General features: G+C 39.6%; 2 protein-coding genes across 2 annotated transcripts; both read left to right on the top strand.

The window, feature by feature from the left end:
* Positions 1 to 603: 603 nt before the first annotated feature.
* On the top strand, positions 604 to 3,144 carry LOC148116254 (vomeronasal type-2 receptor 26-like). Its single transcript, XM_087883543.1, has 3 exons — positions 604 to 687; positions 1,089 to 1,218; positions 2,240 to 3,144. Exons 1-3 carry the CDS (start codon positions 604 to 606, stop codon positions 3,142 to 3,144), a joined length of 1,119 nt encoding a protein of 372 aa, XP_087739669.1.
* Positions 3,145 to 16,159: 13,015 nt separating this feature from the next.
* Positions 16,160 to 18,714, top strand: LOC132712187 (vomeronasal type-2 receptor 26-like). Its single transcript, XM_087883542.1, has 3 exons — positions 16,160 to 16,243; positions 16,646 to 16,775; positions 17,511 to 18,714. The coding sequence occupies exons 1-3, from the start codon at positions 16,160 to 16,162 to the stop codon at positions 18,413 to 18,415; spliced, it is 1,119 nt and encodes a 372-aa protein (XP_087739668.1). The 3' UTR covers positions 18,416 to 18,714.
* Positions 18,715 to 25,089: the final 6,375 nt, after the last annotated feature.

The following is a 25,089-nucleotide window of genomic DNA, read 5'->3' as shown; positions in this document are numbered from 1 at the left end:
GTAAAGTGATAAACCAGGGCAGGACAAACCTTCTACAAGAACACCACTGTGTCAGATCTACTTCTTTGCAAGCTACACTTTCTCTATTTCTAGAGAAAGTCTAGCTTGCATTTGTCATTTACAAAACTATGGGCCCAAATAAAACTAAAAATGTAGCTTGCCAAGTATCACAAAGCAAAACTACACAATGAAATTTGGAATACGGCAGAAAAATGTTTGTATGTAGCTATCATTCTTATAAGACTGGAATTGAAGAAGCCATGCTCCTAATGTCCAATGATAAAGAAAATGTGTTGTCATTGGAGTTGAATATTTGATGTTGCTTCTGATTACTTAGATGTCCATCAAGGGAATTCATTTAGTTTCTCAGATATAGACCCATCTCCTAGACTGATGGCCATCACCTTATGAAGAAAACCAGGATGTCCTATGTGTGGTGTTCAGTCAATTAGTCTTTTTTTTTTCCAGATTCTCCCCTATCTGAGGAACATCAAGTTCAACAACAGTGCTGGAGAGGAAGTCTCCTTCTCAGAAAGGGGATTGGTGTCTACTCGTTATGATCTTCTCAACTGGCTTTTCCTCCCCAATCAATCTTTTGTCCCCATGAAAGTTGGGCAAATAGATTCCACAGCTTCCCAAGGACAAGATTTCACCATTAACTCTGATGAAATCATCTGGGTCACAAAGGTGAGCTGGAAGGAAACTTTGTAGGTTCAGCAAAGGATTCATTCACTCCAGAGGGTGCATAGCACCCTTTCACTGGGAAATCCATTAAATTCAGGGATTTGATGGAAAAATATGCTTTTGAGTTGAACACATTTGAGACTTGACTTATAATTCTTTCTTTTAGAAAAGCTGTAGCTCCATGTCACAAGCCATCATTTACATTTTGAGGTCCCAGTTCCAGTCTCTAGCATCCATTAGTGGGTCAGGATTGCATTGGCCTGACTCCCTCTGGAGTTTATCCTGGTTACTGGTAAACCATTTCTTTTGAAGATGTTGTAAAGATGGAAAGAGCAATGTACAAATGAATAAATGAAGAATAATCTTTGCTGAGCCACCTGCAATATCTCTCTTCTCTTTTTTAGAAGGTGCCCTTTGCCAGGTGTGGCATGAAGAGGTGCCAGGCAGGAGAGAGGAGAAGCGTTCCAGAGGGCGAGCCTGTTTGCTGCTACCAATGTGACCCTTGTCCAGAAGGAACCATTTCTAATCAGACAGGTAGCACATTTAAATGTAGATCTTCCAGGATCAAGGAAACCATTCAATGGAAAAGTGTTAATTTTGGCATCAGCTTGGTAGGATTTATATACTTCAATATATTCATATTTCTTTTCAGCAGACCCTCTCAATTCATGAATCTAAAGTTAATTTAAATTTAATACAGGTGGGTGTCAGGGTTCCAAGTAATTCACACATATCAAGCAAAACTCCAAGCAGGTAGATTCCTCAAATAATAGCTTCATTGGATATATCATATTGGAACAGATCTGGTGAAAACCGACACTGAAGATTCCCATGGTTTTCACCTAATTAAAAGTAAAAGTTTGTCACTTTCTCAAAACAATCACAGTGCTGTCTAGTTGCCTGGTGACTTCACTCCACCTTCCTCTGAACACTTTCTGTGAGAATGTCCTTGGTTCCCAAGAGAAAGTATTTTGTTTTGGCTATCAAAATCCCAGCTATCTAAAATCCTGCCTCCCTATCCCTCAGCTCCAGTGTGAAACATTGAATCTGTCAAGATGGCTTTGGTTAGGTCAGCTTCAGTTGATTTTGGAGCACAATTCATGGGTTCCCTACTAGGCTTTCCACTCCTACTTTTACATCCCATCAGGAAAACCAGACACCAATCTTTCTGGGAAAGAATGGGATGTGAGATTCTAGCTTTAATCTTAATTAACAACCTGCCTCTTCTATCAGAACATTCGATGTCCCAAGTGATTTGTAGACCTGTCAGAGACAGAGCAGATCTGTCTACCTATATCTGCTAAACCTTTCCTGTAAATAAAAAAAGTTTGAATGAGTGGATTTGAAGTATAAAGAAGAGATGTTGAGCCAGAGAAGAGATCCATTTTTCTGGCTATTCCAAGCATTGTGGCAATCACTATATTTCTTTTGAAGTTTGGATCATGGCTCATGAATTAATTAGGGCATCTTTCAGAAACTTGACACCTTGTCAGTATGGATGGATGATTCACCCTTGTTGATTCACCAAGAAATTCACACTGACTTTCGATTTCAGATGCAGCTCACTGTGACCCCTGCCCAGAAAACAAATATCCCAACAAGGACAAGGACCACTGCATTGCCAAGAAGATCCATTTCCTTTCCTATCAAGACAGCCTGGGATACATTTTAGTTTCTCTCACTCTTTCTCTCTCTGTGGTCACATTGGCAGTTCTGGTGATTTTCCGTAAAAATCACAACACACCAATTGTCAAGGCCAACAACAGGGATCTCACCTATGTCCTCCTGGTCTCCCTCCTGCTCTGCTTCTTCTGCTCCTTCCTTTTCATTGGTCGACCTGGGAAGCTCACCTGTCTCTTCCGACAAACTGCCTTTGCCATTCTCTTTTCCCTGGCTGTTTCGTCCATTTTGGCAAAAACTGTCATGGTGGTTCTGGCCTTCATGGCCACCAAGCCAGGGAACAAGACAAGGAAACTCTTAGGAAAACCTCTGACCAACTCCATTGTCTTAGCCTGTCCCCTGGTCCAAGCACTTCTTTGTGCCACCTGGCTGGGAACCTCTCCTCCATTTCCCAACTTTGACTTCCACTCTTTAGTAGGAGAGGCCATCTTGGAATGTAATGAAGGCTCAGCTTTCATGTTTTCCACTGTCCTCTCCTACATGGGTTTTCTGGCCCTCATCAGTTTCACGGTGGCCTTTTTGGCTAGGAAATTGCCTGACAGCTTTAATGAAGCCAAGTTCATTACTTTCAGCATGCTGGTCTTTTGCAGTGTTTGGATCTCCTTTCTCCCTACCTACCTGAGCACCAAAGGGAAGTCCATGGTGGCCGTGGAGATCTTCTCCATCTTGGCCTCTGGGTCTGGTCTCTTAGCTTGTATCTTTTTCCCCAAATGCTACATTATCCTATTTAAACCAAATCTCAATTGTAGAGAGAATATAATGAGACATAAAAATCTCTGATGTATATGGGGATGTATGTTTAATTTTGACATTTTAGTTTTTGATTTTTAAAATAAATGATGAGAGAGGTGCTTTTTCCTTAAATAATTGGAAATAAAGTGATGTGCTAATCACCAACTTTCTAATAGTCAGCAACAAACACCCATCCTTTTATTTTTAATTAATGCCAGTTCTTCCCAGGGAGGCCCCATGATCAACTTGGAAATAAATGATAATAAGGTAAAGATGTTGTTATTACTTTCCAACATGCCTGTTCTCTTTTTTTAATCTGATTGGCTATAAAAATGTGTTGTGTTCACTATTAGTGTTTTTAAGACTTTTTTTCCAATAGATTAGCAAGGGTTTGCCTTTTCCTGCTAATTTTTTCATTCAATTGGCCATTAGTTTTTTTAAAAGGTATGGAGTTTATATGAACCATACTCTTTTAATTTCTATTAACTTAAGTGAGAAAGCTACATTTTTCATCAATAAGATCATGTGATTATTTTCTGGCCCCAGCTTTTCATACCTTATTTATTCTTTGTGACTGTTATGAAGATGGAAGGAAGGATGGATGGATGGATGGATGGATGGATGGATGGATGGATGGATAGATAGATAGATAGATAGATAGATAGATAGATAGATAGATAGATAGATAGATGAATACATCATGGCTTGTTCTTTCTTGAACAAATAATTAAACAATTGATTACTGAGTAGGGAGGAAGACCTTGTTTTATGATACTCTCTGATTTCTTTAAAGAAATTAGAGATAAGAGGTCAGGAAATACTTTAAAAAGTGGTTATTTGAGAAGACAAATGTCTTCTACTACTATATGCAGATGATATCTAAGGACTCGAATCATTTCCAAAAATCGTTCCATAGATAGATATACATCCTTGTTATGAGTATGCATTTGAAAAATTATATATCAAAAACCAAGATAGCTGTGTTTGACAGAGAAATTGATATGAACTGTTCACAAGAACACTTTTCATTTTGTTCCAGTGACTGTCTGGAAGAATTCAGTCTTTAGGAAGTGTGTGTGTGTGTGTGTGTGTGTGTGTTACAGCATACAATCAAGATGGGGAAATTGGAGGACTTAAAAACAGTGGTGAAATCCAATTTTTTTTATTACCGGTTCTTTGGGTGTGACTTGGTGGACGTGGCAGGAGGAGGATACTGCAAAATCTCCATTCTCTCCCCACTCCTGGGGGAAGGATATGGCAAAACCTCCATTCCCACCCCATTCTGGGGCCAGACAGAGATGGTATTTGCTGGTTCTCCAAACTGCTCAAAATTTCCGCTATTGGTTCTCCAGAACCTGTCAGAACCTGCTGGATTTCACCCCTGCTTAAAAGGCATGGAAATGAATTTAGAAACGTAGAGGGTTCTTGGTTCTGAGGAATGAACTTGATGAAAAAATGAACATGTTAGCAGGAGATGGATAAAGTCATGATTGGAGGGAATTAAAAGGAGTCTCCCAAAAGAAAAGCTAGTTTTTATTAGTTGGTGGTGTGTACATTTATTCAAACAATGGCTGTCTTCAAGTAGGTGTAAGATCCTGTGGGGCAGTTTGATGGTGGGATGTCAGAACTGCCACTCAAAAGAAAAAGCACCTCCTTCCTTAAATTGGGGGAGGGGTGTAGAGAGGGGGGAAGGTGTGGGTAGAAGTGTAAATCTGAGAAGTGTTCCCAGCACTACCATTCATAAATGTTCCAAGGACCAAATGACACTTTTTGAAATTCTTATTTATAATATTGACGATGCTCCCAGATAACAGGGACACTCAGTGGAATAAAACCAATTGATTAATAAATTTTAAAAAAAGAAGGCATATTGGATACTGGGTGAAAATTGGCTGTGGGGATTCCAAATAATATGTCCATTGCAAGCAAAAACACCGAGGCAGGTGGAATCCAAAATAAGAATAGCTTTATTGGAAAGATCATATTGGTACATAAAATCTAACTCTTTTGGTCTTCACCGAATTAAAAGTAAAAGTCCTTTGCTCCAGTGTGGCAGCACTGAACCCAGAGGTGGGCTGTTGCCTGGTCAGACCAGTTCAGGGGAACTGGTAGTCCTGACCACCGGCTGGGCCCACCCACCGGCCCTAGCGCTATTCTGTCCTATATTGCTAACACTCTGGCTCACTGGCCCCACCCACACAGCCCAGCTGAGTTCCACGCCTCGCCTGCTGTACTCACTGCGGCTGCCTAAGAAGATTTGCAGGGAGTTTGAAGCCGCGCACAAGCGAGGAAGGTGAAAATTTCTGGCGAACCAGTTGTTAACATATGTGCAGCCCACTTCTGACTGAACCCTCAAAATGGCTTCAGCCAGATCAGCTTCAGGGTTGACATTGGCCAGTACGATAGGGTCACTTACTTGAGGAGGGGGATAGCCACGGCCTCCTTGAGAGATGCAAGAACAACATCTCTCTCACGGATGAATTTATGCTTGATCCAGTTCCGTTCCTGGTCTGATCCCAATAATAGAGACTTTCTGCTTCCAACCTTTCTTCTTGCCTTCATTTTCTTTGTTGATTTTGTGGCATTCAGACTCTCCACAGCTCAATATCATCCTTTTGAACAAATCGAAGCTTTAGAAAAAAACGTACCCTAACTAACATCTGCTTTTGGAGGAGGAGCTGAGAGTCCAGGAAGAGACCCAGAGTGCACAGCAGTCCTAAGCAAGTCATGCAAGATCAAAGATCCAGTGTCCTCAGTGCTGGGAGGACCAATCATCCACAGCTGCTTGATTCTACTAGGATTAGAATGGAGACTGTTCCTCCCCATTCAATAAGCTTCGGGTACTAGGGCAAAATCTTGACCTCATTGCTTGGTCAATCAATGGTTGTATAATTGAATACCCTCAGGGTAAGGATGATACTTGACTTTGAAACGAGAAGGACTCATTGAGGTACCTTGAAAACCAGAGGTTGGGGCTCAGTGTCTCCCCTCCAACTAACACTGAATGGAAAGAGCTCCAGGGAATGGAGAGAACCACATAATACCATGGACACACTCCTATTACCTCTGCCAACTCAGACGTTTGCCATTTGGTGACGGTGTCTTTCCCACACCAGTTCACAATTCTGAAGACCTGCTTCCCAAGACAAACACAGCAGGCAAACTTTTCTGATTCCAACTCATTGTTGGCAAATCTTCACATAGAGTTTGATTTAACCTAATACCTTGAGAAATTCTCTTGCCAACTATTAAGGTCTATCGGAAGAATTAGTGTCTAATTACGTCACCTGCCATGTTAGTATTTATAAACCACTTATTCCATCCAAGTGTTGGTATGATTGCCCAGACTTACTAGGATTCAATTGATTGTCAAGGGCCACCATGCCCCATCAACACTTATACTATCCAAACAACCTATGGAAGAGGCCAAACTCCACCTTGTGTGCACATGCTCAGTTTCACATGACTCAAATACACAATTCCACCTTGATTGTCCAGTGCATCTGATCTGTGGATTAATAATAGGAAATCCAAACTCATTTTTCTCTATCTGGTGTATTGCTCAGTAAATAAGAAAATTGCTTTTCCATGCAATTATCAGAAGAACAGCAATCTCTAATGTATCCCCTATGGATTTCTACCCACAAAAATCTTCCAAGTTGAAACCTGCTTCAAATTAAATACTCTGAGTTCTCCCAGTGGAGGCAGGACATGTCACCTTGCCTTCTGTAGTGAAGAGGCAACTTCAGGGTTTGGTGAGACTTGTCTGTCCTTAGTATCCTCTTTGGTCACAGACCATACACAGGTAACAGGAAGCATCATTGAATATAAATTTGCTTTAGGGCCATCCAGGAGGCACAGACTATCTCTCTTGTGCTAAAGCTCTGCTGAGATTTCAAGGGCTCCCTGCAATTCAGTCTCTGCACACACAAAACACCCTTTTGATTTCAGATCTAGGAGGAAAGGTGAGGAGAATGTCTGGGCTGCCTCTCCTCCTCCTGCTGCTTCTCTTCTGGCTCCTGCCTCCAACTTCTGCTAAGAAGATGCAAATTGGGTGTGTGTTGACAAACACTTTACACACTACGAGAGACTTTTACAGGCCTGGTGATGTCATTATTGGTGGGAATTTTCCCATGGGAACTGTATATTCATTCTACTTCAAATCCTTTAAAAAAAAACCCTCTTCATTTCTGGGGGAGATTTTGTAAGTTTCACTTAAAAATGAAACATGTAAATAATTATTTGGTTTATTCAATGACTCTTATCAGAAATATTTGTTCTAGTGAGGTTTGCAATGCCCTAGTGTAGTTCAGATATTTGTGCTTTTCTCAATAAAGAACTCATAAAATAGGCAAGAATTCTCAGTCTTTCCAGGACTCTCAATCAGGAAGCTAATAAACCACCCAAAAAAGTGAGGAAGGACAACACTTTAGAAACTGTGCTGGCCTAGTGAAGACGTTGACTTACAGAATTAATTTGGACAGAAACTCCTGATACAAAACTCAAAGATGAGGTCAACCCATTTACAGTGCTGAGGAGTTGGAAAAACTCCATCCATTTTGGAATCAGGATTGCTCATAAATGGCCCTTCAGTAAACGTATGCTGTCACACCTACTGCTCAACAGTGGTTTCCAGACCTGAAGAAGCTCCTTCAAGAGGGGAGAAAATTAATGAGGGTGGAAGAGAAGCAATTGGGAAGAACTATACTCATTGGAGCAAAGTGAAGAAGGGAGGGCTGATGGAGGAGTATAAAATGATCTGTGATATGGATAAACAGGATTTTCTCCTTGCTGTCAAGGCCATTAATCAAGGAACAGCCTTAACAATGAAAAAAACCCAAAGGAATTTGGGAGTTCCTGCTGCAAAGGGTGTTTCTAAAAATGACATGACCTACTCCACACAAGCTTTCCTTAAAATTTCCCTGATGATTTTCTCACTGTAGAGTCATACCCAAGAACTACCAGCAGTTCATAGCTTTGATATTTGCAGTCACAGAGGTCAACAAGGATCTGGTTCTCCTCCCCAACATCACCCTTGGCTTCCACATCTATAGCAATTCTCAGGCTCAGAAGGAGATTTCCATAATCAGCCTCTCCCTTCTCTCCACAAGAGGACGAATGGTTCCAGATTACAAATGTGACAGGCAGCACCCTCTACTCTCTGTCATCGGAGATCTCAACCCCAGATCCTCAAGGCAGATGGCCTCCATCTTCAGCATCTTCAAGGTCCCACAGGTAAGAGGGCCTCATTGGATAGAGTATGGGGTAGACAAACAACAAAGCACACAGTGAAGCTAAAGGTGGAAAAGGGGTTTGGGGGGACCTATATTTATATTTTTGTGTCGAGATATGTTTTTATAGAAGCCAAAAGTGCTAGATAATGAGATATATTGAAATGTGGCATTTGTCAAGAGGAATTGCTTCCTAATCTATTCTTCATAAAAGTAGTGTAGTTAGAATATTCTCTGTATTAATTTGACATTTCCTTAGCTTTTGACACAATATCACAAGGCAAAATACATAATCTCTTCTTCCTAATATGTATTCCTTCTTCCTAACAAAGCCAGAAAATTAAGTTTGTCACTCAGTGAGCCAATAATCCACATAATGGTGACCCTTAAAATCAAAATCTCACTTTCTCCAGCTAGGCGTTGGCTTTGAGTTCACTCAAGGAGACAGAAAAGTTTATCCTTCTTTCTTCTGGATTAATCCCAGTGAATCTGCTCAGTATGTGGGTTTGGTCCAGCTGCTCCTGCATTTCCAATGGAACTGGGTTGGGCTGGTAGCCCCTGAAGATGACAGAGGAGAACGTTTCGTCTCAACTCTGACGCCAATGCTCCAGGAGAAGGAGATCTGCGTGGCCTTCACTGAAAAGTTGAAATCGGATTTTCTTAATACTCCAATGATGAAAATACTGCATATTTCGGAGATTTGGTATAAAGCTGAAGTGATTGTTCTATTTGGAGACCCCAATTGTATTAAAAATGTACAGGTGGTAATGGGTATCTATGAATATTTGAGAAAGACATCATTTCGGAAAGTTTGGATCTTAACTTCCCATTGGAAACTTAGTGTGGTGGGGAATCAAGACGTATCAAAACTAGTAAAGCCCTTCCATGGGGCTTTGCATTTGAGGCCCCACACTGGGGATGTCTCAGAATTCAGTCATTTCCTCCTGTCTTTAGACCCCTTGAAGCCACAAGGGGATGTCTTTCTTCCTCCATGTTGGGAAAGGTTGTTTCTCTGCATGATGGACACTCCAGGCAGGATCTTTCCAAAGGGGGAGAAAAAATGTACAGGAAGGGAGAATTTACAAAGTTTACCTTCTTACATTTTTGAAACAAGCATGGAAGGTGAAAGTTACAACATCTACAATGCGATTTATGCTGTGGCACACGCATTACATGCAATGCATGGATCTGGAGCACAACCAACCATGATGAGCCTTGGAAAGAGGATCTCAAATATTCAATCATGGCAGGTAACCCCAGTGACTTTTTATTTGATCCACAGAGCAGATAAATGGTAGGTAGTTGTCTAGGTAGAAAACTACCTTTATGCATTTCTTGATTTACTGATTAAATATCTGTATGTAAAATGTATCTAAGAAGAGATTAAGATAACAATTATTGTCATTTGAATTAAGTACCGGTAAGAGGTTTTTGTTGAAAAGGAATAGATGGTGGAAAAAGAGAATTAAACCAAACCGATTGTTCATAAGAGCAAAGAGCTTCCTAGAAGTTCCTGGAAGGACATCAGTGGTTGCCTGAGAGTGTGCCATTTCTTCTACTGCTTTGTTTGTTGGGTTAAGCTTCTGTCAAGCTCAGCATATGCAGAAGAACCTAACATGGTCCTAATCTGAGTGCATTTGCAGAAGATGCTTCGACAGGTCAGTTGAAGTCCTCGTCAACATGGTAGAACCTCCTCGTTTTCTCTCAGTAGGTAGCCTGAATCCCATCTGTAAAATTTACATATTAATGTTGGTTATTGTGGCTTAGAATTATTTGTGAGTCCACCCCATTTTTTTTAAAGAATTTTTTTATTTTTTTAAAAAAACAAAAACAAAACATAAAAACATTATCATTCCAAACAATTAAAGACAGTGTATCAGTCGATAACATTTTTGTGATCTTCCTCTCTTCAATTTATCACTAAACATGCTAGTTTATTTCCAAAAGTTTCAACATCCATTTATATCATAATTATCTCCAATTCTTATTCTCTAGCCATTGATAAAATGAATCCCATATCAAATAATATTGTCAATATTCCTTCTCTCGTATTTCAAACGTCAGTCTACTCATTTCAGCACATTCCATCATTTTCTTAATAATTTCTTCATCATTAGGTAACTTTTCTCCTTTCCAGTTTTTAGCAAATACAATTCTGGTTGCTGTCAAAAGATTCACAATTAAGTATTACAGTTCTTTATTATATGTCTCTGGTATGATTCCTAATAAAAATATCTCTAGTTTAAAGTCAATATGTCTCTTTATCATTTTTCCAACCATGTGTGTATCGTAGTCCAATATCTTTTAGCTTCTACACATGTCCACCACATATGGTAATATGATCCTGGGGTCTGATGACATTTCCAGCACTTCTCCGATTTACTCTGGAAGATTCTGGCTATCCTCGTCGGGGGTAGATGCCACCTGTAAAACATCTTGTACAAATTCTCCTTATATGCTGTAGACATTGTCATTTTATAATTATGTGACCACAATTTTTGCCATTTCTCTAAATCAATACCATAGCCAAAATTCTTCCCCCATGCTATCATTGATTCTTTAACTTGTTCTTCTTCCAGTTTAACCTCTAATAAATAACCATATAGCTTTTTAATTACATGATCATCAGAGCCCATTAAGATCTTATCTAAATTAGTCAAGTCATTATACAAACTTTCTTGTTTGAGATCTTCTCGATATCTAGAAAGTATTTGCATATATGAAAACCAATCCATCTTATATCCTTGATCTTCTATATCTTCCTTTAGTTTAAGTTCACCCTTTTCATCCAATAATTCCTTATATCTTATAATTTGTTCCCCTTTAAACGTCACTGGATACGAGAATGCTTCAATTGTGGATATCCAGACTGGTACCTTCAAATAGTGATATTTTTTAATCTTCTCCCAGTTCAACCATAAAGCTTCACGTACTTTATGTCTTCCAAAATACCCCTGTATTTTAGTTCCTTTATACCACAAAAAGGCATGCCATCCCAACAACAAATCATATCCCTCCAAATGTAACAATCTAGTATTTTTTAATCATATCCATTCTTTAATCCACATTAAGCTAGCTGCTTGATAATAAAGTTCAAAATTAGGTTTGATTAGTTGTGGGTCTGTCTCTTCTTTGTGAATCAATGTAATATAAGCCTCAATCCATGTTTTGGGTATTTCTCTTTTTGTCATTACTTCATTCATAACCTCCAGCATTGGGATCGATAAAGATTCTTGTAACGTCCTATAATATTCAGCTGGCAGTCCATCTGGTCCTGGTGCCTTTCCATTCTTCTGTTTCTTAATTGCCTCGGTTAGTTCCATCATCGTTATGTTTCCATCCAACAGCTCCTCAACATCTTTGGGAATTTGTGGTAGTTTTGCTTTTTGTAGATACCTTGCCACTTTATCCTCCTCTATTATGTCTTTCTTGTACAGTTGTTGTGTAGTATTCCTGTATTATTTCCCCATCTCTTTATTTCCAAATCTACTCTGTCCTTGATGATCAATTAGTTGTAATATTTTTCTTGATTCTCTTTCTTTTTTCAATTTATATGCTAACCATCTGCCTGGTTTATTTGCATTTTCAAAATAATTCTGTTTGGCAGCTCTTATTTTTTGAGCTAATTCTTCCTTTTCCAGTAGATCCATTTTGTGCTTTATAATATCCATTTTAATTTTTACATCTTTCTTATATGGATCTTTCTGGAATTCCTTTTCAAGTCTTTTATGATCATCTATCAATATTTTAAGGGTTTGTCTTTTCTTCACATTTCTTTTCCTTTTATAATCAATAATTAATCCTCTGGCAAAGCCTTCAGTGTATCCCAATGGTTTTGTGTTGATGTTTCTTTCTTGTTTTCCTTGAAGAAAAAATCCAGTTCTCGATTCATTTTCTGTATGAAATCTTTCTCTTTTAATATTGTGTTGTTTAATATCCATCTAGATCTACCTTTTCGCCCTTTCCAAATAGCAATCACCGGGTTATGGTCTGTCCATAGGTTAGTATCTATTTTCACTTGTTCAATATTTAAAGTCAATTCCATTGTTGTCCATATCATATCTAATCTGGACCAAGATAGATGTCTATCAGAGTAGAAAGTATATTGTCTATTTTTTCCATTTCTCTCCCTCCATATGTCTTTCAAGTTTATTTCCTCTATCATTTTAAAGAAAGTTCTCGGCAATACCTTTCTACTATGTTTTGTTGTTTTGTGTGTTTTATAGTCCAATCTTTCATCCACAATTCCATTAAAATCTCCCATCATACAGACATTTTCATACTCCATTTCAATTATCTTATTATGTAGTTTTCTATAAAAGTCACTTTGATTATTGTTAGGAGCGTAAATTGCTACTAAAAGTAATTTTGTATTGTTATCAATTATTTCCACCATCAAAATTCTACCTACTGGATTGGCGTATTTCTGCTCTGCCATTAGTACGTTTCTGATATACAAAGCAACTCTTCTTTTTTTTACTTTGTGACAATGATAAAAACATTTTGCCAAGTTTTGGTTGAAACAATAGTTGTTCATTTTGTTTTTTAATATGCACTTCCTGTAAACAAATTATATCAAAATTTAATTTTTCCAGTTTGTGAAATACTATTCTTCTTTTACTGGCCGAATTGAGTCCATTTTCATTTATTGAAATTAATTTCCTTTCTTCCACATTCATACTTTATAAATAGGTTTTGTTGCTCTAGTCGATCTAGCTTCACATTGTTCCTTGTATTCCATAACTCCGCCAACCGCTCCTTCTGTTGCTTCCAGCATTATCAATTCTTCTTCAGTGGATTTTATTGGAACTAATATTGCTTGAGTTTCAACTTCCATATCTACTTCTTTCTCTTTTAGGACTTCCTTATAGAAGGCTCTCGCTTTGTCGATTGTATTTAACCTGTATCTTTGGAATTGCCATGTTAGACCTACTCCTTCTGGGAACAGCCATCTGTAGTTAATCCCTTTTTGCAGCAAAACTTTGGTCAAAAATTGATATCCTCTTCTTAACTCTCTCACTTTCCTTGGAATTTGTCTCAGAACTGTCACTTCTTTCCCCTTGTATTTCAAAGCCTTGTCACAAACAGCCTGAAGAATTTGTGTCTTAATTGATTTCTTAGTAAATCTTATATGTACTTCTCTTGGAAGCTTATTATGCATTGCATCTCCAGTATAAACTCAATAAATTTCATCAATTCCTTCCATCATCTTCTCTTTAGTGACTTCTAATGCCTCAGCTTGAATCGCAATCATGATCTAGGCTAGATTTTCCCCTTTTTCTTCCTCAACATTTTGGAATCTTAAGTAGAATTCTGCTTTATCCATTTCCCATCCAATTAAGCCAGATGTTCCTTGTTCTACCTCTCCCAATCTATTCTCAATTTCCTTCATTTTTTCTTCTTTTTGGCCATCTCTTTCCTCCAATTTAACCAATCTTTCTTCATATTTTGACATTGTTTGTTGTATATTGACCACCTTTTCATCTGTTTGCAATAACTGCTTTTTCATCTTTTGTTGTTGCTGTTCCATCCTTTTTTGTTGCTGTTCCATTCTTTCAAGTGTTTGTAGAATCGTTTGTGTCACTGATTCTTTCTCTTTCTCTTGTTGTAACATTGTCTGGATGGAACGTTGGCCTCTAGATGGTGATGAAGATGATGTAGTCATTGCAGCTCCCACTTTTCTACTCATTTTATGCACTCTTTAGCCAAACTCACTTTCAGGTCAGGAAGGAATTTAGAAGATCCAGCTAGACAAAAGGGGGAGGGAAAAAAGGGGGGAAAAATGGAAAAAGGGAAAAGAGAAAAAAAGGAGAAAGAAAAAAAAAGAAATTCCTCAAGTTCTTCAGGTTCTTCTGAAACCCTAATCCAAAGCGATAAAACAAAAAAATTAGGAAAAGACAAAAATTTAAGATCCTCTTCAAAAAAAAAAAAAAAGGAAAGGAAATATTAAGCAAGAAATCTTCAGGCTCATGGGTGCCTTAGTCCAATATGAATGTGTGGGGGTCCCGAATCAAAAATAAGAAAAGGCAATGAGGATAAGGAAATTAAAAAAGGAAAAAAGAAAAAAATAAAGAAAAAAAATTAAAAAAAAAAGAAAAAGGAAAAAATTAAATAGTCGTTCAAGTCTTTTTATATCCGGAGAGCCTACAGGGAGTGACTTTTCCTTTTGCCTCTTTCCAGGCCACACGTCTCACTGGGCATGTAATAATTATTCAAAAAGAATCAAAGCCTTCCAGTATATTTTCAGGCTTTGTCAATTTAAAAGGAAGAGCACCTGTGTAAACAATATTCAGTAGCTCTTCAATCTTATCAATCCAAACAGATTCTCTGTATTTGTTTTCTTTCTTCTGCTACTTAAGTAAGCATAGAAACAAAGTTTCTCTTCCAGTAGGTGGCAGCACTGCACACTCCCCTAAGTCTCCTCCTGTTCTTTAAAGAGAAAAAAATTCTTTCTTTCTTTTAAAAATTAATCAAAAAGTTGCCTTGTCAAAAATAAGCCAAAACCCCATTCCAAATGTTCCAATCAAACAATCAAACAGTCTAGTGCCAACAACTTTCAAAAGCATCCCAATATTGCTTTTTCCCCCTTCTTTCAATCCAGTCCTGTTATCCAAAGTGAAAGTAAAAACAATTAAGCAATTTCAAGTCTTTTAAAGCTCATACTTGCGTAAAATAAAATTAATCCACCTTAGGTTCGCCGCTTGTCTTCATTCATTCACCATCACCATCTCATTCCTCAATTAGGGTGTTCTTAGTATTATTTTAAAAAGTGAAAGTCTCTCACTGATCTGTTTACTGTCATTCCATTCTGTCTTCCTGAAGTTGTCACAGCCTCTGCAGACTAATGGCTGCCCCTCCACTACTGGAAAAAGGGCTTTCCTGGATCAACCAGGGACTTAGCGATGTCCCTGGGATCCTCAGGATGTGCCCTCCACTGCCGCAGTCAAAACAAGACTGTGGGGTCCGATTCGGACCGTCCAGCAGTGGAGATTTCGCTGGAGTTTCTGGAGCACCAAAAACCCTGCTCGTCTCGCTACGATGCCAACTTCTGGTCCTCACCCCATTTTTTTATTATGCCATTTCTTGTACTGCCTTGTTTGTTGCGTTAAATCTCTGTCAACTTCAGCATATGCGGAAGAACTCAACTTGGTCCTACTGGGTACGTGATCTAAAATTCATCAGACTTTTCAACTTCAAAGGATAAATTATTCCTCTCTAGACAGTGAAGTGATAAACCAGGGCAGGACAATCCTTCTACATGGCCCCCACTTGGTCAGATCTACTTCTTTGCAAGCGACACTTTCTCTATTTCTTGAGAAAGTCTAGCTTGCATTAGTCATTTACAAAACTATGGGCCCAAATAAAACTCAAAATGTAGCTTGCCAAGTATCACAGAGCAAAACTACACAATGAAATTTGGAATATGGCATAAAAATGTTTGTATGTAGCTATCATTCTTATAAGACTGGAATTGAAGAAGCCATGATACTAATGTCCAATGATAAAGAAAATGTGTTGTCATTCAAATTGAATATTTGATGTTACTTCTGATTACTTAGATCTCCATCAAGGGAACTCATTTAGCTTCTCAGATATAGACCCATCTCCTAGGCTGATGGCCATCACCTTATGAAGGAAACCAGGTTGCCCCATGTGTGGTGTTCAGCCAGTTACTCTAGGTGTCTTTTTTGCCCCAGATTCTTCCCTATCTGAGGAACATCAAGTTCAACAACAGTGCTGGAGAGGAAGTCTCTTTCTCAGAAAGTGGATTGGTGTCTATTCGTTATGATCTTCTCAACTGGCTTTTCCTCCCCAATCAATCTTTTGTCCCCATGAAAGTTGGGCAAATAGATTCCACAGCTTCCCAAGGACAAGATTTCACCATTAACTCCAATGAAATTATCTGGGTCACAAAGGTGAGCTGGAAGGAAACTTTGTTAATTCAGCAAAGGATTCATTCACTCCAGGAAATGCATAACATCCTTTTCACTGGGAAATCCATTAAATTCAGGGATTTGATGAAAAAACATGCTTTTGAGTTGAACACATTTGAGATTTGACTTATAATTCTTTCTTTTAGAAAAGCTGTAGCTCCATGTCACAAGCCTTCCTTTACATTTTGAGGTCCCAGTTCCAATCTCCAGCATCCATTAATGGGTCAGGATTGCATTGGCCTGACTCCCTCTGGAGTTTATCCTGGTTACTGGTAAACCATTTCTTTTGAAGATGTTCTAAAGATGGAAAGAGCAATGTACAAATGAATAAATGAAGAATAATCTTTGCTGAGTCACCTGCAATATCTCTCTTCTCTTTTTCAGAAGGTGCCCTTTGCCAGGTGTGGCATGAAGAAGTGCCAGGCAGGAGAGAGGAGAAGCGTTCCAGAGGGCAAGCCAGTTTGCTGCTACCAATGTGACCCTTGTCCAGAAGGAACCATTTCTAATCAGACAGGTAGCACATTCAAATGTTGATTAATCTTCCAGGATCAAGGAAACCATTCAATGGAAAAGTGTTAATTTTGGCATCAGCTTGGTAGGATTTATATGCTTCAATATATTCATATTTCTTTTCAGCAGACCCTCTCAATTCATGAATCTTAACTTAATATCAATTTAATACAGGTTGGTGTCAGGGATCCAAGTAATACACACATATCAAACAAAACTTCAAGGCAGGTAGATTCCTGAAAGAAAAGCTTTATCGGATATATCATATTGGCACAGATCTGGTGAAAACTGACTCTGAAGGTTCCCATGGTTTACACCTAATTAAATGTTGTCACTTTCTCAAAACAATCAGTCACATGGTCCAATCAAGGTGCTGTCTGGTTGCCTGTCGACATCACTGCATCTTCCTCTGACCAGGTGTGAGAATGTCCTTGGATCCCAAGAGAAAATATTTTGTTTTGGCTATCAAAATCCCAGCTATCTAAAATCCCCCCTCCCTATCCTTCAGCTCCAGCGTGACAACATTGAAGCTCTCAAGGTGGCTTTGATCAGGTCAGCTTCAGTTGATTGTGGAGCACAATTCATGGTTCCCTACTTGGCTTTCTACTCCTACTTTAACATCCCATCAGGAAAACCAGACACCAATCCCTTTTTCTGGCTATTCCCAGCATTGTCAGTATGGACGGATAATTTGCCCTTGTTGAATCACCAAGAAATTCACACTAACTTTCGATTTCAGATGCAGCTCACTGTGACCCCTGCCCAGAAAACCAATATCCCAACAAGGAGAAGGATCACTGCATTGCCAAGAAGATCCATTTCCTTTCCTATCAAGACAGCCTGGGATTCATTTTAGTTTCTCTCGCTCTTTCTCTCTCTGTGATCACATTGGCAGTTCTGGTGATTTTCCGTAAATATCACAACACACCAATTGTCAAGGCCAACAACAGAGATCTCACCTACGTCCTCCTGGTCTCCCTCCTCTTCTGCTTCCTCTGCTCCTTCCTCTTCATTGGTCGACCAGGGAAGATCACCTGTCTCTTCCGACAAACTGCCTTTGCCATTCTCTTTTCCCTTGCAGTGTCCTCCGTCTTGGCAAAAACTGTCATGGTGGTTCTGGCCTTCATGGCTACCAAGCCAGGGAACAAGACAAGGAAACTCTTAGGAAAACCTCTGACCAACTCCATTGTCTTAGCTTGTCCCCTGGTCCAAGTAGTTCTTTGTGCCACCTGGCTGGCAACCTCCCCTCCATTTCCCAACTTTGACTTCCACTCTTTAGTAGGAGAGGCCATCTTGGAATGTAATGAAGGCTCTGCTTTAATGTTTTACACTGTCCTCTCCTACCTGGGTGTTCTGGCCCTCATCAGTTTCACAGTGGCCTTTACGGCTAGGAAATTGCCTGACAGCTTTAATGAAGCCAAGTTCATTACTTTCAGCATGCTGGTCTTTTGCAGTGTTTGGATCAGCTTCCTCCCCTCCTACCTGAGCACCAAAGGGAAGTCCATGGTGGCCGTGGAGATCTTCTCCATCTTGGCCTCTGGGGCAGGTCTCTTGGCTTGTATCTTTTTCCCCAAGTGCTACATTATCCTATTTAAACCAAATCTCAATTGTAGAGAGAATATAATGAAACATAAAAATCTCTGATGTATATGGGGATGTATGTTTAATTTTGACATTTTAGTTTTTGATTTTTAATATAAATGATGAGAGAGGTGCTTTTTCCTTAAATCATTCTAAATCAAGTGATGTGCTAATCACAAACTTTCTAATAATCAGCAACAAACACCCATCCTTTTATTTTTCATTAATGCCAGTTCTTCCCAGGGAGGCCCCATGATCAACTTGGAAATAAACGATAATAAGGTAAAGATGTTGTTATTACTTTCCAACATGCCTGTTCTCTTTTTTTAATCTGATCGGCTATAAAAATGTGTTGTGTTCACTATTAGTGTTTTTAAGACTTTTTTTCCAATAGATTAGCAAGGGTTTGCCTTTTCCTGCTAACTTTTTCATTCAATTGGCCATTAGTTTTTTTTAAAGGTATAGAGTTTATATGAACCATACTGTTTTAATTTCTATTAACTTAAGTGAGAAAGCTACATTTTTCATCAATAAGTTCATGTGATTAATTTCTGGCCGCAGCATTTCATACCTTATTTATTCTTTGTGACTGTTATGAAGATGGATGGAAGGAAGGAAGGAAGGAAGGAAGGAAGGAAGGAAGGAAGGAAGGAAGGAAGGAAGGAAGGAAGGATAGATAGATAGATAGATAAATAGATAGATGAATACATCATGGCTTGTTCTTTCTTGAACAAATAATTAAACAATTGATTACTGAGTAGGGAGGAAGACCTTGTTTTATGATACTCTCTGATTTCTTTAAAGAAATTAGAGATAAGAGGTCAGGAAATACTTTAAAAAGTGGTTATGTGAGAAGACAAATGTCTTGTACTACTATATGCTGATGTTATCTAAGGACTCGAATCATTTCCAAAAATCGTTCCATAGATAGATATACATCCTTGCTATGAGTATGCATTTGAAAAATTATATATCAAAAACCAAGATAGCTGTGTTTGACAGAGAAATTGATATGAACTGTTAACAAGAACACTTTTCACTTTGTTCCAGTGACTGTCTGGAAGAATTCAGTCTTTAGGAAGTGTGTGTGTGTGTGTGTGTGTGTGTGTGTGTGTATGTGTGTGTGTGTTACAGCATACAATCAAGATGGGGAAATTGGAGGACTTAAAAACAGTGGTGAAATCCAAATTTTTTTATTACCTGTTCTTTGGGTGTGGCTTGGTGGACGTGGCAGGAGGAGGATACCGCAAAATCTCCATTCTCTCCCCACTCCTGGGGGAAGGATATTGCAAAACCTCCATTCCCACCCCATTCTGGGGCCAGACAGAGATGGTATTTGCTGGTTCTCCAAACTGCTCAAAATTTCCGCTATCGGTTCTCCAGAAGCTGTCAGAACCTGCTGGATTTCACCCCTACTTAAAAGGCATGGAAATGAATTTAGAAACGTAGAGGGTTCTTGGTTCTGAGGAATGAACTTGATGAAAAAATGAACATGTTAGCAGGAGATTGGCAAAATCATGGTTGGAGGGAGTTAAAAGGAGTCTCCCAAAAGAAAAGCTAGTTTTTATTCGTTGGTGGTGTATACATTTATTCAAACAATGGCTGTCTTCAAGTAGGTGTAAGATCCTGTGGGGCAGTTTGATGGTGGGATGTCAGAACTGCCACTCAAAAGAAAAAGCACCTCCTTCCTTAAATTGGGGGAGGGGTGTAGAGAGGGGGGAAGGTGTGGGTAGAAGTGTAAATCTGAGAAGTGTTCCCAGCACTACCATTCATAAATGTTCCAAGGACCAAATGACACTTTTTGAAATTCTTATTTGTAGTATTGACGATGCTCCCAGATAACAGGGACACTCAGTGGAATAAAACAAATTGATTAATAAATTTTAAAAAAAGAAGGCATATTGGATACTGGGTGAAAATTGGCTGTGGGGATTCCAAATAATATGTCCATTGCAAGCAAAAACACCGAGACAGGTGGAATCCAAAATAAGAATAGCTTCATTGGAAAGATCATATTGGTACATAAAATCTAACTCTTTTGGTCTTCACCGAATTAAAAGTAAAAGTCGTTTGCTCCAGTGTGGCAGCACTGAACCCAGAGGTGGGCTGTTGCCTGGTCAGACCAGTTCAGGGGAACTGGTAGTTCTGACCACCGGCTGGGCCCACCCACCGGCCCTAGCGCTATTCTGTCCTACATTGCTAACACTCTGGCTCACTGGCCCCACCCACACAGCCCAGCTGAGTTCCACGCCTCGCCTGCTGTACTCCCTGCGGCTGCCTAAAAAGACTTGCAGGGAGTTTGAAGACGCGCACAAGCGAGGTAGGTGAACATTTCTGGCGAACCAGTTGTTAACATATGTGCAGCCCACCTCTGACTGAACCCTCAAGATGGCTTCAGCCAGATCAGCTTCAGGGTTGACATTGGCCAGTACGATAGGGTCACTTACTTGAGGAGGGGGATAGCCACGGCCTCCTTGAGAGATGCAAGAACAACATCTCTCTCACGGATGAATTTATGCTTGATCCAGTTCCGTTCCTGGTCTGATCCCAATAATAGAGACTTTCTGCTTCCAATCTTTCTTCTTGCCTTCATTTTCTTTGTTGATTTTGGGGCATTCAGACTCTCCACAGCTCAATATCATCCTTTTGAACAAATCGAAGCTTTACAAAAAAACTACCATCACTAACATCTGCTTTTGGAGGAGGAGCTGAGAGCCCAGGAAGACACCCAGAGTGCACAGCAGTCCTAAGCAAGTCATGCAAGATCAAAGATCCAGTGTCCCCAGTGCTGGGAGGACCAATCATCCACAGCTGCTTGATTCTACTAGGATTAAAATGGAGACTGTTCCTCCCCATTCAATAGGCTTCGGGTACTAGGGCAAAATCTTGACCTCATTGCTTGGTCAATCAATGGTTGTATAATTGAATACCGTCAGGGTAAGGGTGATACTTGACTTTGAAACGAGAAGGACTCATTGAGGTACCTTGAAAACCAGAGGTTGGGGCTCAGTGTCTCCCCTCCAACTAACACTGAATGGAAAGAGCTCCAGGGAATGGAGAGAACCACATAATACCATGGACACACTCCTATTGCCTCTGCCAACCCAGACGTTTGCCATTTGGTGATGGTGTCTTTCCCACACCAGTTCACAATTCTGAAGACCTGCTTCCCAAGACAAACACATCAGGCAAACTTTTCTGATTCCAACTCATTGTTGGAAACTCTTCACATAGAGTTTATTTCAACCTAATACCTTGAGAAATTCTCTTGCCAACTATTAAGGTCTATCGGAAGAATTAGTGTCTAATTACGTCACCTGCCATGTTAGTATTTATAAACCACTTATTCCATCCAAGTGTTGGTATGATTGCCCAGACTTACTAGGATTCAATTGATTGTCAAAGGCCACCATGCCCCATCAACACTTATACTATCCAAACAACCTATGGAAGAGGCCAAACTCCACCTTGTGTGCACATGCTCAGTTTCACATGACTCAAATACACAATTCCACCTTGATTGTCCAGTGCATCTGATCTGTGGATTAATAATAGGAAATCCAAACTCATTTTTCTCTATCTGGTGTATTGCTCAGTAAATAAGAAAATTGCTTTTCCATGCAATTATCAGAAGAACAGCAATCTCTAATGTATCCCCTATGGATTTCTACCCACAAAAATCTTCCAAGTTGAAACCTGCTTTAAATTAAATACTCGGAGTTCTCCCAGTGGAGGCAGGACATGTCACCTTGCCTTGTGTTGTGAAGAGGCAACTTCAGGGTTTGGTGAGACTTGTCTGTCCTTAGTATCCTCTTTGGTCACAGACCATACACAGGTAACAGGAAGCATCATTGAATATAAATTTGCTTTGGGGGCCATTCAGGTGGCACAGATATCTCTCTTCTGCTAAAGCTCTGCTGAGATTTCAAGGGCTCCCTACAATTCAGTCTCTGCACACACAAAACACCCTTTTGGTTCCTGATCTAGGAGGAAAGGTGAGAAGAATGCCTGGGCTGCCTCTCCTTCTCCTGCTGCTGCTCTTTTGGATCCTGCCTCCAACTTCTGCAAAGAAGATTCAAACTGGGTGTGTGTTGACAAACACTGTACACACTACGAGAGACTTTTACAGGCCTGGTGATGTCATTATTGGTGGGAATTTTCCCATGGGAACTGTATATTCATTCTATTTCAAATCCTTTAAAAAAAAACCCTCTTCATTTCTGGGGGAGATTTTGTAAGTTTCACTTAAAAATGAAACATGTAAATAATTATTTGGTTTGTTCAAGGACTCTTATCAGAAATATTTGTTCTAGTGAGGTTTGCAATGCCCTAACGTAGTTCAGATGTTTGTGATTTTCTCAATAAAGAATCAAACTCATAAAATAGGCAAGAATTCTCAGTCTTTCCAGGACTCTCAATCAGGAAGCTAATAAACCACCCAAAAAAGTGAGGAAGGACAACACTTTAGAAACTGTGCTGGCCTAGTGAAGACGTTGACTTACAGAATTAATTTGGACATAAACTCCTGATACAAAACTCAAAGATGAGGTCAACCCATTTACAGTGCTGAAGAGTTGGAAAAACTGCATTAATTTTGGAATCAGGATTGCTCATAAATGGCCCTTCAGTAAACGTCTGCTGTCACACCTACTGCTCAACAGTGGTTTCCAGACCTGAAGAAGCTCCTTCAAGAGGGGAGAAAATTAATGAGGGTGGAAGAGAAGCAATTGGGAAGAACTATACGCATTGGAGCAAAGTGAAGAAGGGAAGGCTGATGGAGGAGTATAAAAAAAATCTGTGATATGGATAAACAGCATTTTCTCCTGGCTGTCAAGGCCATTAATCAAGGAACAGCCTTAACAATGAAAAAAACTCAAAGGAATTTGGGAGTTCCTGCTGCAAAGGGTGTTTTTAAAAATGACATGACCTACTCCACACAAGCTTTCCTTAAAATTTCCCTGATGATTTTCTCACTTTAGAGTCGTACCCAAGAACTACCAGCAGTTCGTAGCTTTGATATTTGCAGTCACAGAGGTCAACAAGGATCTGGTTCTCCTCCCCAACATCACCCTTGGCTTCCACATCTATAGCAATTCTCAGATTCAGAAGGAGATTTCCATAATCAGCCTCTCCCTTCTCTCCACAAGAGGCCAAATAGTTCCAGGTTACAAATGTGACAGGCAGCACCCTCTACTCTCTGTCATCGGAGATCTCAACCCCAGATCCTCAAGGCAGATGGCCTCCATCTTCAGCATCTTCAAGGTCCCACAGGTAAGGGGGCCTCATTGGATAGAGTATGGGGTAGACAAACAACAAAGCACACAGTGAAGCTAAAGGTGGAAAAGGGGTTTGGGGGGACCTATATTTATATTTTTGTGTCGAGATATGTTTTTATAGAAGCCAAAAGTGCTAGATAATGAGATATATTGAAATGTGGCATTTGTCAAGAGGAATTGCTTCCTAATCTATTCTTCATAAAAGTAGTGTAGTTAGAATATTCTCTGTATTAATTTGACATTTCCTTAGCTTTTGACACAATATCACAAGGCAAAATACATAATCTCTTCTTCCTAATATGTATTCCTTCTTCCTAACAAGGCCAGAAAATTAAGTTTGTCACTCAGTGAGCCAATAATCCACATAATGGTGACCCTTAAAATCAAAATCTCACTTTCTCCAGCTAGGCGTTGGCTTTGAGTTCACTCAAGGAGACAGAAAAGTTTATCCTTCTTTCTTCTGGATTAATCCCAGTGAATCTGCTCAGTATGTGGGTTTGGTCCAGCTGCTCCTGCATTTCCAATGGAACTGGGTTGGGCTGGTAGCCCCTGAAGATGACAGAGGAGAACGTTTCGTCTCAACTCTGACGCCAATGCTCCAGGAGAAGGAGATCTGCGTGGCCTTCACTGAAAAGTTGAAATCGGATTTTCTTAATACTCCAATGATGAAAATACTGCATATTTCGGAGACTTGGTATAAAGCTGAAGTGATTGTTCTATTTGGAGACCCCAATTGTATTAAAAATGTACAGGTGGTAATGGGTATCTACGAATATTTGAGAAAGACATCATTTCGGAAAGTTTGGATCTTAACTTCCCATTGGAAACTTAGTGTGGTGGGGAATCAAGACGTATCAAAACTAGTAAAGCCCTTCCATGGGGCTTTGCATTTGAGGCCCCACACTGGGGATGTCTCAGAATTCAGTCATTTCCTCCTGTCTTTAGACCCCTTGAAGCCACAAGGAGACATCTTTCTCCCTCCATGTTGGGAAAGGTTGTTTCTCTGCATGATGGACACTCCAGGCAGGATCTTTCCAAAGGGGGAGAAAAAATGTACAGGACGGGAGAATTTACAAAGTTTACCTTCTTACATTTTTGAAACAAGCATGGAAGGTGAGAGTTACAATATCTACAATGCCATTTATGCTGTGGCACAAGCATTACATGCAATGCATGGATCTGGAGCAAAACCAACCATGATGAGGCTTGGAAAGAGGATCTCAAATATTCAATCATGGCAGGTAATCCCAGTGACTTTTTATTTGATCCACAGATCAGATAAATGATAGGTAGTTGTCTAGGTAGAAAACTATCTTTATGCATTTCTTGATTTACTGATTACATATCTGTATGTAAAATGTATCTCAGAAGAGATTAAGATAGCAATTATTGAAAACTGTTATTTGAATTAAGTGAGAGGTTTTTGTTGAAAAGAGATAGATGGCGGAAAAAGAGAATTAA

The sequence above is a fragment of the Pantherophis guttatus genome, chromosome 1 (assembly GCF_059756535.1).
Source record: "Pantherophis guttatus breed Tessera chromosome 1, ASM5975653v1, whole genome shotgun sequence".
Classification (NCBI taxonomy): Eukaryota; Metazoa; Chordata; class Lepidosauria; order Squamata; family Colubridae; genus Pantherophis; species Pantherophis guttatus.
Note: the sequence above shows the minus strand (reverse complement) of the source record. Positions and strands in the feature narration are given on the sequence as shown.